General features: G+C 35.2%; 1 protein-coding gene across 2 annotated transcripts; it reads right to left on the minus strand.

The window, feature by feature from the left end:
- Positions 1-1048: 1048 nt before the first annotated feature.
- eno1a (enolase 1a, (alpha)) lies at positions 1049-12960 on the minus strand. 2 transcript variants are annotated; one of them, XM_082144329.1, is made up of 12 exons: positions 12815-12960; positions 10882-10976; positions 8860-8955; positions 7783-7841; positions 7364-7433; positions 7073-7206; positions 4871-5093; positions 3601-3798; positions 2385-2586; positions 2157-2265; positions 2010-2068; positions 1049-1524 (listed from the first exon to the last, which is right to left on the minus strand). In XM_082144329.1, the coding sequence occupies exons 2-12, from the start codon at positions 10964-10966 to the stop codon at positions 1461-1463; spliced, it is 1299 nt and encodes a 432-aa protein (XP_082000455.1). In that variant the 5' UTR covers positions 10967-10976; positions 12815-12960; the 3' UTR covers positions 1049-1460. The 2 variants fall into 2 exon arrangements, with proteins under 2 accessions (XP_082000455.1, XP_082000456.1); XM_082144330.1 differs by lacking the exon at positions 7783-7841 and adding an exon at positions 8083-8141.
- Between the last annotated feature and the right edge of the window lie 3473 nt (positions 12961-16433).

Consider the following 16433-nt stretch of genomic DNA (forward strand, 5'->3'; position numbering starts at 1 on the left):
TAGTAAATAAAAATACAGCTGTTCATTGTTTGTTCATGTTAGTTCATAGTATAACAAAAACAAATACAACCTTTGATTTTAATAATGTATTAGTAAATGTTGAAATTGTTATTAACTAAGATTAATAAATGCTGTAGAAGCATTGTTCATTCTTAGTTCATGTTAACTATGGTACTTAACTAATGAACCTTATAATTGTTACCCTGAAAATACTTGCGATACGTTGATGAATAACACCTTTCAATTAATTTCAAAGACTTTTCTGTAACATTTTAAGATTCTGTTTGTTTTTCTGAAAGCAAGAGGGGAGACTGATCTCTGCAGTCAGACATAACCTCACCCAGCCTCACCCTTTAGGCCTACTAATGGATTTGAAAGGGCTTTCCAAATCACTTTCATTATATACCTTTATTTTTATAATTAATAATTCATTTATATTTTATTGTATTAACTGATCATGTATGTATGTAAGTATTATAATTTAGCCAACAATTTTTATTTTACTATGTATATTTAAATTTTATATATTAGTGCTGTTAATCACATCTAACATACAAGTTTGTTGTTATATGTGTACATTATATATATATATATTTGTGTGTGTGTGTATATGCATATATATATATATATATTTGTATGTGTATATGCATATATAATATATATGTATGTGTATATACAGATATACACATAATATATATATATATACACACATATATTACATAAAACAAACTTTTATGTTAGATCGATTTGAAAGCACTAATATGTGTGTGCACGTGTGTATATATATATATATAATTGAAAATAACAATGTATATACTTTAATATATTATAATTTGCATTTATATATTATAATTATATTGTATTATATTATATTATATAATTAAAATAAATATTATATATACATTCTCACATAACATTTTTTAAAGTAAATAATTTGATATATATATATATATATTGCTAATTAATAATAATATAGATTTTTTTATATATACATATACAAAATACAATTATATTATTTAATAAATAAATATAAACTTCACCCACACTCTTCCTTTTTAATAGGGATAATTTATTTGTTATGCCACACATATAGAACTAACACTTTTCAAAAGCAACACAATACACATACTCGTGCTGCACACTGCGGCACAGTGAACAACTTCAGCTCTTTCGTAAAATACTCAGAGGAGCACCAGAATCACAACAACTCACAAGAAGCTAAACAAAGATCTCTCACACACAGACACAATTAAAGGACTGATGCTATTTGGATACCAAAGCATGGATGGGGGCAGGGGTCGTCACGGAGAGCAGTGTACTGTGCCATAGACTACAGATCTGGACCTTTGAATACAGCTTTTCCATCTAGTCTCCATTCTACAGAAGCTGGCTTTACGTGGCGTTTTGTGTAGGAGAGTAAAGCACGATGAGCACACTAAGACCGGTGACGGGCCGCCGCTTCAGATGGGCTTCCTGAAGTTCTTTCCAGCGAAACGAGCCTTGTCACCAAGCTCCTCCTCAATCCTGCAGATGTCATACATTATCAGAATCAATCTTGGAATTTCACTCAGTTTAAACAACTTAAGAAGTACAGACTGGGACTTAACGCTATTTATTATAGTTGCTTTAATAAGACAAAACAATGCAGAAAAAAGTAATCACAAAAAGAGAAAAAAGTTTGAGGACGGTAACATTTTTAAAATCTTTTTGAAGGAATTCTCTTGTTCACCAAGGTTGCATTTATTTGATCAATTTAAAAAAAAAAACATTTTATTTTAAATAGTATGATTTTTTAACATTATAAATGTCTTTACTGTCAATCAATTTAATTGAATAAAAGGATTAATTTATTTGAAAAAATCTTACTGACCCCAAATCTTTGAAAGGTAGGAAATTTTACTATGCAAAAATATTTTACTGCATAATGCAGCGATTGACCAATCAGAATCAAGTATTCAATCAGAGGCCATTTAAGAGTGCAATAATGATACATAAACGCAAAAGCTCACCTCAGCAGCTGATTGTACTTGGCCAGGCGCTCAGACCGGCAGGGAGCACCAGTCTTGATCTGAGGGGAAAATGAGACAATTTACTTTTTGATCCCATACACAACATTTGCCGGCCATAGATAGGAGGGTGTTTGGCAAATCATGTACCTGGCCAGTGCAGAGTCCGACCACAAGGTCAGCGATGAAGGTGTCCTCTGTCTCTCCAGAACGGTGGCTGACCATTACACCCCATCCATTAGACTGGGCCATCTTACAGCTAAACAATGGAAAACCGAAACAAAAGACATTACATACAAGATCAAATGTAGTTAAATTTGAGTTAGTTCCTATTAAAAAATATCCACAACCATCGTGTGAGATATTAGAAACACTCACGCCTGAAGGGACTCGGTGACTGAGCCGATCTGGTTGACTTTGAGCAGCAGGCAGTTGCAGGCTTTATCAGACACAGCTTTGGCGATGCGCTTGGGGTTGGTCACTGTGAGGTCATCACCCACCACCTGGATGCTAGTGCTGGCAGTGAAGTTGCTCCAGGCCTCCCAGTCATCCTGGTCAAATGGATCCTCAATGGAGACCACTGAAAAGCAAAGATGAGACTTGATTGATTTGGGCTGGAGCTGAAGTGACCACCTGGCATATATCAATCACACAATCTACATATTTGTTTGGAAATGTAAACAGGCAGGAATTTTTTATTTAAATTTTTTGAGATTTAAAAATATTGGTTCTATTAGGTCTTGCCGTGTAAATGCAAGTAAAGAGATCTGTGCAATGTTTACTTTAAAATATTTCAGATATGCTTTCAAAGTAATTAAAGCCATTATTTTTAATACGTAAATATTTATATTTCTATTAAACTTTTTAAATAAAGGATTTTTGCAGTTTTGCAAAACTGGTATAAAGAATCATGAAATGATACTGGTAAGTAACTACTGAAATTTTGAAATTGTGACAAACCTCTTATGCTTAGGCTGCATCAAAAATACAGTAAAAAGTATTATTGTGAAATATTATCACAATTTCTTTTGTAATATATTTTAAAATGTAATTTATTCATGTGATTATTCTAATCTAAATAAAAGTATTAATTTCTTAATAGAAGTAATAAAACCTTACTGACCAAAAACTTTTGAATGTACCCTGCAATACAACTGTTTAATGAATATAGACCAACTACAGGTAATGCTGTATCCCGGGAACTGGTCTCAAGGGGGTTAAATCACCCCTGCCGAGACACCCCTTCATGTCATTCACTGCTGGATCTTTTCAAAGACCTGGGTCTTTTTTTAGAAGATCTAAAGATACCCAACATGCATGAGGGAGGAATTTGTGTTTGGGTAAACATACTTAGGCAAGTAAAACGTGTGTTTTTGGTAACACTTTACATAAGGTTTAACGTAAGTTAACAAAAGATCCCTAACTAACAATACATTTTTTTATATATTAAAATTTGTTAATGTTAATCTATATACTATTTTATCACAAAACTTGTCTTCAGGTCTGCACAAAGCAGTTGTCACTGGCCATCTGAGGATTACAGTGGAGTATCACACTCTCACACATAGTATCACTAAAGATCAGGGCAACTGACCAGGATAATCTTTAACAAAGCTCCTGTAGAGGTCAGCCAGCTGGTCAGGGCTGATATAACGGCTGGGGTCATCAGGTGATTTGAAGTCCAGGTCGTACTTGCCACCCTTGTAGAACTCAGAGGCGGCCACATCCATGCCGATCACAATCTTGTCGGTGTAGCCGGCTTTGCTAATGGCATTCTTCAGCAGTTCAAGAGCTTAAAAAGAAAAATTTTAGGTTAAAATGTTATATGAATGTATAAAGCAAAGTTTATGTTTAGGGTTTCTCATACAGTAATAAAAACTACATGTGTATAGCACATCATACTGCAGACTGTTAACTTCCCAAAAGTGTTTCACGTCAAATGCCCATTTACAACTTTAAGTACTCATAACAAATTATTAATATTTCTATAGCAAAAAGATGAGTTCAGGCACTGATTTGTTCTTTTATTTAAACTCGAGGATCTATCATCTCGAGGATATATTTCATGGTGCTATGCTTATAACACATAAGCTTTTAACCTACAGCAACTTTTGGATTCCTGACTAATATTTTAAGACAACTAAATTAACATTGAGATAAAAAAAAAAGTACTGGTAAAGAAGAGGATAAATATTTACACATTCAAAGAGCAAGTAATTCAGATAAATGTGAAGAACTCTACATTATTTTTCTCTTAGATGGGCAGATGGTATGACTGATTCGCAGACAGCACAAAGGTCATGAGCATTCCCAGAATTCCCCAGAGACTGAGCCACAGCTGCATAACTTCACTAGTTTCAATTCAATTATAGCAATGCACAAGATCTTAAAATAAAAACATTAGTTTTTTGATGGAAAGAAATAAGTTTTGAAGTATAAGTTTAGGTAATGATTCACACTAACTCAAGGATTTTGTTGTTCAAATGGTCATGTTTGTAAACTCACTTATCTATCATCAAGATAGCAGTAATCTCTGACTCCTCAAGTTATCTCTGTGTCATCTACAATCAGTTTATATTATACCATATTGTTTATCAGTACATATCTGTACTAGTTTGCTTGCCAGAGGCTAACAGGATGAATTGATTTGAAATGTATGTATTTTCTAATATAGTTGCCTTTAATTCCCCAAGTTTTTTTTTTATCATGAATATGTTTTATATTTATAGTGTTGTTCTGTGTAAAAATATGGGCTATTTTACATCAATTCATAGTCCTGCAGCATTTACATCCTTAAAAATCTGCTCCATAAAAATGTAAGGCATTCTAGATCTAAACTCCCTCATGAAACTCCAGAATCTCACCTTCTTTGTTCTCAAGGATATTGGGGGCGAAGCCACCTTCATCGCCCACATTGGTGGCATCTTTGCCGTACTTCTCCTTGATGACATTCTTCAGATTGTGATAGACCTCAGCACCAATGCGCATGGCTTCTTTGAAGTTGCTGGCACCAATGGGCAGGATCATGAACTCCTGCATGGCCAGCTTGTTGCCGGCGTGGGAGCCGCCGTTGATAACGTTGAAGGCCTTTGAAAACAGACAGTCTATTTATATTGTGCCAGAGTTTGCATACTTCAGTATTGTTTATGGTACATGGGAAATTTATTCCAGACCTGAGCAATCAAGCATGCACTAATTCAGCAATTTTGGCTGACATAAGCTGAATGTATTTCAACTGAAGCAATATAGAATTTTAGCCATGTTTCCACCCATGCAGAACTGGGAAAAAGCCCCAATTTGTTTAAAAAAAAAAGAAGTTACAAAGCGTGACAAAATAGTGCAAAAGAGAAATGGAAGTTATAGCCACTATGACTCTTTAATTGAAAGTAGCATCCAAAGTTGCATATTCAACTTATGCGCAAAATGGGAATATCGCACAAAACACATCGCACATTCAAGCAATTTTAAACCATTCCAGCTCAAGTATATTGGATTCGTGCATTAGCTCTTAAAGTGACAGCAGCCTATAAATTGGCTACCTGCTGCTGTGTATGTCATTAATGTTAATCAAACAACAAAACAGCTTTAACAGACATTAATCTATATAAAATGTATACAGTGAACACTAGTGTTATTTTACATTTAGACCTAATTATTCTATTTCTGCACCTGAATACTACAGTTAGACATTAATTTATTTGTAACATTGTTATATTGTATTTATCTAGGCTTGAAATTATTTGTTCTTATTTTTTCACTGACTGTTCACTTTCCTTTAATAATGTTTGAACTTTCTTAGTTATTAGTTAGGCTAGTAGTTTTTGCTGTGGTATTGAAGTACTTAATGTGTTGCTTGAAGTAATAAATGGAAAACAAAGTTACATTTGCCCCCCACCCCCAATTCTTGCTGATCCGAAAAATGATCTGATCCGTGACTCAAAAACCGTAATATGATCCGAATTGTGAGATTTGTGATCCGTTGAACCACTACGGTGCACTAAAACTTATCCGCTGGTTAGTCCATTTATTCAATCACATCCACTGTTGAGGCCAATTCACGTAAGGTTTTTGCTGCGCATCGAGGGATTTATTCGGTAAATGTGTTTACATCGTAGGCTATGCACATGTCGTCTTATCGGATAAAAAAATGTATCCGCCATCAATTGAGCACATGTTTTTTATGCACATTTTTTTAATTTATGCATTTTTTTGCATCTCCATCCAGCATTTTTTAATGCAATATCCCAAAATGCGCACAAAATTAGATGGATGGAAACATAGTTAGTGATAACTTAAGGCCAATTTATACTTCTGCGTCGAGTGTACGCCGTAGTGTATGTCGTAGGGTACGCACGTAGGCGACGCCGTCGTGAGCATTTATACTTCTGCGAATGTCTGTGTTGCTCTGCAGTTACACCGCCGAAACGCTAGTTGGCGCGGGTGGGTTTTAATGTTCCAGTTCCACTGTGTTTACATTCCTCGCGGCTGTTTTGAGTTTAGGTTTCTACGAGCAATGGCGACTGGAGGAGTCATACAGATGGCTGTATTTCCGCACTTCTTCAAGCAATCTCTCGGTCACTTGGTCTGTTTCCATGGCTCTTCACTGATCTTCGGAATTTAAAAATGGCGGGCGGGCGGTGCAGAGTGCAGAAGATCATTCCGGAAATGCGTAGGAGGAAACGCGATGCTATCCAGCCGACCAATCACAGATCTTGCGGTCCGCGTCGCCGCGACGCGTAGTTACATTTTTGAGGAGGTGCGCGTCAGGGTACGGCGAAGGGTACGACGTATGGTACACGTCAATGCGTATGCTACGCCGTACCTTCTACGCGAACCCGACGCAGAAGTATAAATTGGCCTTTATTAGTGGTTTAGAGTGTGCAGACAGACGCTTTGATAAACTTGATGTAAACATGACTAATTAATACAAAAATTATTTTAGGTTTACTTAACAAAAAAGTGATATCCCAACATTTGCATAAAATAGGTGGATGGAAATATCAAAACATTGTAATGTAGAGCAGGAAAGACTAATAATTATTCTGTTTATTCTTCTGAGCACGTACAGGGACTGGGAGAATGACTTCTGGGTTGCCAGCGAGGTCTGCGATGTGGCGGTAGAGGGGGACGCCCTTCTCTGCAGCACCAGCCTTGCACACAGCCAGGGAAACGCCCAGGATGGCATTTGCACCAAACTTTGCTGTGGATTCAAGTGAGCACAATCATTAAAATAATGGATGCATATTTCAGAGTCTTTATAAAATAGCTGTGATAATTTTCGTAAATACATTCTGTTATGGCAACTAAAGGAATTGTAATGATAAAAAAAATCATATTAATCATATTAATATGCTTACACTTGTTCTCTGTGCCATCCATATCAAGCATCAGCTTATCGATCTTCTCCTGCTCCAAGACTGAAACGCTCTATTTAAGCACAAGAGATTAATTAATGACAATAATCATTCTACAAGGAGTATGATGTCCACACAAACTTAATTTAGCATAGAACAAATGCAAAGTTATGGCATTCACAGCATTGTGAGATTAGGGGGAGGGCTTTATCTTTATAACTGTCTTTAGAAATTACTAAATTCTAATATTCTATCAAACATTAGTTAGTGTTCACAACAAGACACTTACCACTTCAAATAATGGTCCCAAACTTATCTAATTCTCTCAAATAATCTTACAGTACTTGTTTTGCACATTACGAATAATTACAGCTCAACAACAGTACACATTATCATGTTAGTCAAAGAACAAATATTCCTACCTGGCTAACCAGAGCAGGTGCAATTGATTTATTGATATGCTCAACAGCTTTTGAGACACCTGCAGGGACACAAGCAGACCATCACTGACCCAGGCTAAGGAGTGGATGAACATGCAGAGCAGACATGACTAGATGATCACAGAGCAGGTAAGTGCTGTACTGTCAATGAGAACATCTGTGATCACCTACAAATACCTGCCGTGGTTAGTCATCAAAGCAAACCCAAACGCTCATGCTGCTTCTGTGCTATATCAAAAGGGGTTAAGTTCCTCACTTCAGTTAATACACACGCTAATTTACCTGATTACACAAAGCAGGGGCCAAGAACTCATTTACATATTTAACAGCTCTTTTCACCCCTGACAGAGGACAAAAGACGGCAGAAGAAACAGAGGATGAGAGAAGAGGAAAAAACTGTAGTGCAGATGGAAAGACCAATGAAAAAACTGTGAGGGAATTATATATTTCACATAAATTAAGAAATTAATGTTTAAAAAAAATAAACAAATAAATAAAAGTATATTCTGAATTTCATTCAGATTTTTACTGGATGGTTATTATGATATATGAAATAAACATTATATTATGCACATTTGTATGATCTTACAAAATGAGTTTCACATAGATGAATTAAATTAGATTTTTATAGTCACACTGATTTTTACATTTATTATTATTAATGTCAAAAACTGTTGTGCAGCTTAATATTTTTGCAGAAACTGTTTTACATTTTTCTGGATTCTTTAATAAATAGAAAGTTCAAAGAACAGAATTTATTTGAAATGGAAATCTTTTGTAACATTATAAATGTATTTACTGTCACTTTCGATCAATTTAATGTGTCCTTGCTAAATGAATATTAATTTCATTCTTACTGAATAGTTTTGTGTATATTTCATTATTTATATTTTAATCTAATGCATTTCAAAAACCCTTAACAATATACAATGCAATAACAATGCAATAATGTTCAAAAACTCCTCAAACATTAAAACTTGAATCATTTTTTTTTATACTGTAAAGGATAGAGATGCTTTGAAATACTACATGTACAAACTGAATATCTGAAATACAAACCTTTGCCCAGATAACGTGTCTTGTCATTGTCGCGGAGTTCAAGGGCTTCATAGATGCCAGTAGATGCGCCGCTGGGCACTGCAGCTCTGAAGAGGCCTGTTGAACAATAAATATATATAACCATTCACAGGTTTCCTCATTCAATGTACATGTACAAACAACTCTGCCCCATTTCCAGAATTCCCTACTAGAAACACTGAGGTACCATCAGGGTACCATATAAGGAATTGAAGGACACACCTCCTCACTGCAGAAGCTGAATCACAATGTATAGAATCTCTGCATACCGCCAGCGGATTACATATCAATATATATAGTGCATAATATCTTTAAAGGAAAACAAAACTAATTGATTGATTAAACAATTGATAAAAAACATGAAGCCTCAAGCCTATTTTTTATCAACTAAACTCAATGTAGGAAGTGTTGTCGAGGGGGTTTCCTCTTGTGATGTAACCGACTGAGAGAAAGGTTGAGGTTGGCACACGTGCACTTCATGATGGCACATTTCAACTCCAAGTGTGGCAAATCTGCACATCCATATTCAATCAGCTCGGCTTGCCAGAGCGAGCAGACGAGTCGACTGCCAGAGCATGCAGATGAAAACGGATTTAAAGCTTAACCAGAAAAAAAAAATCAACTATTACATAGCGATTTTGTACCCAACCAATCATTTCCACCAAGCAACAGTAGAGTACCCAAACATACAAAATAAGAAAACTGAGTAGAATAATGCCTAGTTCTGATCTTTGTAGCATTTCTGTGTTAATACACTGATCCAATCATTATCATATCAAAGGATTTGCCAAATTCTTAAAAATTGTGCACTATTAAAACAACTCTAAGCTATACTTTAGGCTGTATTTTTCCAGCCTGACCTCACAGTGTTTAATCAAAACACATTCATTAGGCTGCGCTCAAATACACACAGACACATTAGATCTGGGTGAGTTGTCTGCACTTCATCTGGGACAGAGAGTAGTACAGGAACATTGGCAAAGGATGAATATACATTTTACACATTAGTCCCTAAAAAAATACCACCTTCATCTTACACAGTGAAGTATATACTAGCTTGGCAGTGTATGCCAACTCCCTCTCTCTCTTCAATACAATCTGGCAGGAGAGACATTCTACATATTTGCTCACTTGCCAGCCTCAATCTTTCAAAATGGTCACTGAATATAATTAAAACTCTGGGCATAATATGTTAGAGGCCAAGACACCGCCTTGTGTTAGACTAGAGTGCAGGGCACTAGACAAAAAGCAATCTAAAATCATGTATATACTTGAATGTTGTTGTGAATGAGCAAAACATTAATATGAGAATAATGGCAAAGTCTAAATGTCTCTTATGCTCACCAAGGCTGCATATATTTTATCGAAATTACAGTAAAATCAATAATATTGTGAAATATTATTACAATTTAAAATATAAATATAGTTACTGTCACTTTTCATCAATTTAATGCATCCATGCTAAATAAATTCATTTATTTTAAAAAGAAATCCTGTGTTCATGTGCAAAGCACCACCATACAGTAGCAATGCAATCCAAGTGGTATGTATTACTTTGGCTATTTATAACCACCTACCACCTGATATGTCGACTCTGGGCTATTGGACTCCAAAATGAGGGCCTGAATAGGCAGGGAGCCGTTCAGAAGCTCACCCATGTGAAACTACCACCGCATTCAGACTCTACGCCCCAATAACATCGCATACAATGTCAATTACTGTCGCTTTGTATTGATGTTGGACATGTAATGGACTGTTCTGCACAGCAGTTGAAGAGACAGTTTGTGGGCAATGCATTTTATCTCTGAAATGGTCTCAGTTTTATATTTGCATGTCAACCTTGCAAAATGGATGAGGATTAAACGTCCTGAAAGAAGGGTCAGATCAATGTATAATATATATAATTAATTATTTTTTGAGTATTAAAAAACTATTTGTGGTAAATAATACAATGCAAAATGCTCGAAAATGTTAAAAGTGCTTGACAATTTGATTATTACAAACCTTTCTTAGTGTAGAGATCAACCTCCACAGTGGGGTTTCCACGGGAGTCAAAGATTTCACGGGCGTGGATCTTCAGGATAGACATGGTGTAGTTTCTGAGAAGAAAATAACATGTTAAGAACATTAGGAGCTGATAGGGACATCATCAGACAATCACAAAATAATACAAATAAGGCTGGAGATGCACTATATGCCGGTACCCTATTGGTACCGATATCCATATCAAGTCATTTTATATTTAGGTTACATTTAAATTTTAAACTTTAAAAACACTAATACTTTTAATATAACTAACACATTTAATATAATAATTAGCAAAACTCAAAATAAATATCCTTTTTTTTTATTATGTGCACTAATGTTGTGATGCCTAAGTTCACTTCACAGTACTTTATTTTTATTACAAATAGTATTCATATTTAATACAATTAGTTTATTCTATATATTGCACATTTGGTCAAAACTAATCCAACTGAAGGCCTTATGGTGATTTCCCCACTAGGAAATTATTACTGTACTCCAAATTGAGTCAAAGATGAAGAAGGTACTGTTTCACCATCAGCATAAACTATGGTGATTTCCCCACTAGGAAATTATTACTCTACTCCAACTTGAGTCAAATATGAAGAAGGTACCGTTTCACCATCATCATAAACTCCTTTTATGATTTGGAGTTTCAGTTGATGCAGTCACCAGAGGACTTACAGAATCAAACTGAGTAATTCACCCCTTTATGACAGTCAACATAAGCAACAGGCAGCAAGATTTGAGAATAAACTAACTTAATGACATGCAGTTGACTAGCTCCCTCTCCAGCCAAGAAAAGCTGAGCCTTTCAGCTGTCAGCACCCGTTCACCTAAAAATGCAGCTGTACTGGACATTTGGAAATATGAAGTAACACTTGAATCAGCTCAAGCATGATGCCGTTGAAGGTTTCAATTAATCCGGGACATTAGCCTAATTATCCATCAAATGAATTAATTACTTGATCTTCTTTAAAATAATTCGTTTTCTGAGTCTGTTGTGTCCTCAAACAAAGGATTTCTTTTACATGTAGGCAAACATTAATACATCAAAAAAACAATATTTTCATTGTAAGACCAGGATGTCACAAGAAAACCCTTTCCCATGAATATCACAAGACTAATTTCCTCATCATCACCATTTCCTGCCCAGTCAACATGGTGTGCTAACATATAAAACCACTTCATTTGGACCAATGGAAAATCCTGTAGCCTTAAATGTCTGTGGAAACTTCCCACTGGCCACAACACAGTGGGTTGGGTTATCTGAGACAGACAGTAACAAGTGCTAGGCCTCCTGACTGCTGTGGGTCGAGAATGCGTTGCTATCAATTTTAAGACTGATAATGAGAATTACATTCAATTTAGCTTCAAATTCAGGACTTTAAACATGGTAATGACCATTAAAATGGGTTTGGTGATATGTCACTACATTTCATTGTCTAATATAAATGTATTTGCAACGTTTAAAAGCTACAAAATAAATAACAGCAATGTCTCCCGTTTAAAAGCCTTTCCGATATCCGATGTCAAACTGGGACTCGTTTTAGTTTGCTGTGAAAATACCGGGTAAGTTAGACCAGCTGTAACCTAAGACGAACTCTTTCAAACATAAAATATCCTTTTATAATTTTGAATGAACCTGTTTCATTTAACCTAGATCACAGCTGTATCTATTCTTAAAAATAACTCACATGTGCGTGACATAAATGTTGCAATGTTAAATTTAGATAACAGTAACTGAATACTGAGATTCTAGAGGACGTCACCGCACGACAGCATCACCTTCAATATTGCATAACTCGGTCGAACATCACGACCACTGATTTGGCACATCTTAATTATCATGACAAATGTTTTTAACTGCTAAAATATAGAAGCCACAACAAACGCCCTGAATTCACCTTACCTTATCTGGCCTAACCAGTGCAAGGGAAGTCGAATGCTGACCGTGGTGCAAAGCAGAGAAGGCAGAAGGCTGATGGAGCTGCGCACTGTTAAATGTTGAGCATCAGGAAGCGGTCAGAGCGAGCGCGCTTCTCGCGCTGTGATTGGTCAGACGCGCATCACGCGGCACGATAATGAGATTGCATGGCAAAAGGCACGTTTTCAACCGGGAAGACTCCGCCTTCGACAGGGATGCGGAAATTTTTATTAATTGATTAAAAGCTTTTATTTATTTTATCTAAAGGCTATGGATTAAATGTACTTGACGTTATGGGGGATATAAGAAGTGGATGTTGTGTTTGAAGCTTTTTGCATCGAGTTATTCTCGTGTTTTATGGTGGAAACTGGTGCATTGTGGAGTACGTGCAGAGCATCACCTACTTCAGTGATGCGTCATTGTGAGCGTGCACATGAGTGAACAGAAACTGATTGGACATGGCAGCTTTTATGTCATTTTGAGCTCAGTTTACATTGCGATTTATAAAATGATGTACATTCGATTGCACGCTAGTTTCAAATGGTATATTGTTCATAATATTAACAATGATGATGACACTATCTTAAACTATGTTTGTATATATAATTTGACCTTAAGTTAAGGGGGTTGTTTAAATGATAGCGTACTATAATTCATTTGATAGCTGAGATCTTTTTGTTTTTTTTATTTTACTTAGTCAAAGCAATTATCTTTGTAAAATAGAAAATAGACTTAATACATTTTCTCAATCATCTTATTTTTTAAGTGTATTTAGATCATTACTTTCTATTTTATGTATTCAATAGGCTAACATATCATAATATAGCTTTTAAAGGGCACAGTGTGTAAGAATTATCATTTACAACCAGACTCTAGTAATAAATTAATTTGCAATGTCATCTCCCCATCTCAAACGCACACGATGGACCAAGTGATGCTGTGTGATTTCTAGTTTAAACTATGGCAGCCTCGTTCATTGAATGACCTTGAGCAACATTACTACTGCGCCATCTTCTGGCTGCTGATAGGACAGGCACTTCAAACGGAATAAGCAGTACAATTGTGAGAGTTTGTATGAGTTTTCAGCTTTTTATATATATATTGTGACAAAATCCACACTACTGTTCTAAAGTTTGGAGTCTGTAAGATTTGTATCAAAAATACAGAGAAAACAGTAATATTGTGAAATATTATTACATTATTTCTATTTTAATAAAGCTGAATTTTCAGCATCATTACTCCAGACTTCAGTGTCACATGATTCTTCAGGAATAATATGATGATTTGGTGCTCAAGAAACATTTCTTATTATTATCAATGTTCAATTTAATGCATCCTTTGCTGAATAAAAGTACTAATGTATTTAATAATTTAAAAAAAACTGTCCTGAAACTGCCCTGAAATAAAGGATTTGGGTGCTTGCTTGTCATTGTGTTTGGGAGTCCCATTATCTGTGACTAGATTTACTTGCATTAGTCAGACCCCTAACCAATTCTCCCATTACCCTGAGTTACAGATCTATCACTGAAATTTAGTTTTTATTTCAAACCACTGAAGACTGACAAGGCTTGAGGCAATAGAACAAAAAAACATCTGTTGTCTTATAAGTGCTGTAAAATACTGCAATAGCCATTTTCTAAATTCTCCTTTCAATTATGCACCCGGCAACTGACAAAAACCCCCCCAAAAAACACACACACATTGGCATTTGGATAATGTACCAGTTTTTCACTATGTCTTTCACTGAATGTTCTTAAGGACGCAACATTCATCAACATTTTTATCTCTACACCTTTATCTGTTTGTGTACCCTTATTTTCCAGTACCCCTTGCTAGATTTATAGATTTGGATGGATGCTGTCTTTTTGCTGTTCTAATTTAGGAACTGCCAGGTTTGATGTCTTGTATAATATCCCTATGTTCCCTTGCTGCTATAATCTAATAAAAAAAAAAAAAAAAAAAGGAAATTGCTTCACAAATACAGAAAAATACCACATCTGACTGTCAGTTAGATTTTGTAACATTGATGTTAAAAGCATGTCACATTTAAATATATATAAAAAGCAACAATGTCAGATTAAGATCAGATTTTTTTTGTACCTTTTTGATCTAACAAAAAACAGTCCCACAGCAGTGGATTTCTGCACCTCATTTCACTTTGTATTTAGGTAAAAGGTACATCTTGATCACAACATGTTTTCCCTCATTGCAAATATGCTACTATTATGGCTTTTGCAAACTCCATACATGTTTCCACAGAGGTCTATGAGTAATGGACAGTATACGAGGAGCTCTTGACATGACTGACTGGAGCACCTTTACTTCATTATCAGCTACTAAACTCTAGAGTCTTCAAAGTAACCTTTGACCTCTCTCACTCATGAGTACCTCGTTTAATCACTGTCTGGCCTCTTTAAAGTGGATTCCACATCCGATAATTAAAATAACAGTGTTGGGACATCCAAATACTTTTGTCTACCACATTTTTGTATTTCTGTATTTGTTTTACTTCATCTTTAGAATACACAAACAGCATATTTCCACTGTTACTTCAGTTAAAGAATTTTCAGTAGGTTCAGTGCTTTGAAATAAAAATGTCACAATGTTAGATTTATAATAATATTTTTAAAGCACTGTTTAATGTATTGTTTGTCATTGCAGTCTCTCTTAGGCTATCTTGTCTCCAGTTTCTCCACTTCCCTGGAACAACTTGTAAAAACATGTCTTGACAGCTGTCATCAACGGTGTGGTGTCTATGTCTGTTAAACATCTTTATTCATGAGTAAAACATATTTGCTCTTCATTCAGGATAAGACATAGGGTTACACTTTATTTTAAGGTGTCTGTGTTACAGTGTAATTAAGCAGTTAAGTACTGTGTAATAATAATTAACTACATGTACTTAGGGTTGGGGTTTGGTTTAGGGTTAGTTGCATGTAATTATGCATCATTTATAGTTATTACTATGTAAATTCATGTAACATGTGTAACAATGACACTGTAAAATAAAGAGTTACCAGACGTTCGATTTAGCAAGAAACTTGACAAAAGTTCGAGTGATGAGAGTCTGCTACCAGCTGCCCTGTTATCGGTTTCTTTTCTCTAAATACAAAGCAGCTCTGCCCATGCTTGCCATAGTGTTGATATTATAAAAAAACCACCTGAAATGCGATTGTGACATTGATTATTGCCTAAACCTACAGTAGAAGCTTATCTGATAAAATGAAATAGTCACACTTGTGTAATACTGATTTACATGAAATTATTTCTGCAACTGCTTAGGCCTACTACTATAAATTCCCCTTGTTGTTATTATTATTTTATTATCTAAAATAAATCAGCTTTTATTAGGCTACTGATATATTCATCTCATGTGAGCATATTTTAAATAGATTTTAAATAGATGTTAATTTTTTTTTATATATATTTTTTTTTTTACCATTAATACGATTAAGAGTAAACATGAAAAGGGGAAAGGGGAAACCACTGAACAAAACCAGACTGACCTGTTGGGTGATCCTGAGAACTATTAACTGCCTCAAACATTATTTGCCAATACGTCAAAGCTGCTGTAAATGGCCATGTTACTACACGCCTTTGGCAT

This window comes from Leuciscus leuciscus (genome assembly GCF_965113295.1).
Source record: "Leuciscus leuciscus genome assembly, chromosome: 18".
Classification (NCBI taxonomy): domain Eukaryota; kingdom Metazoa; phylum Chordata; class Actinopteri; order Cypriniformes; family Leuciscidae; genus Leuciscus; species Leuciscus leuciscus.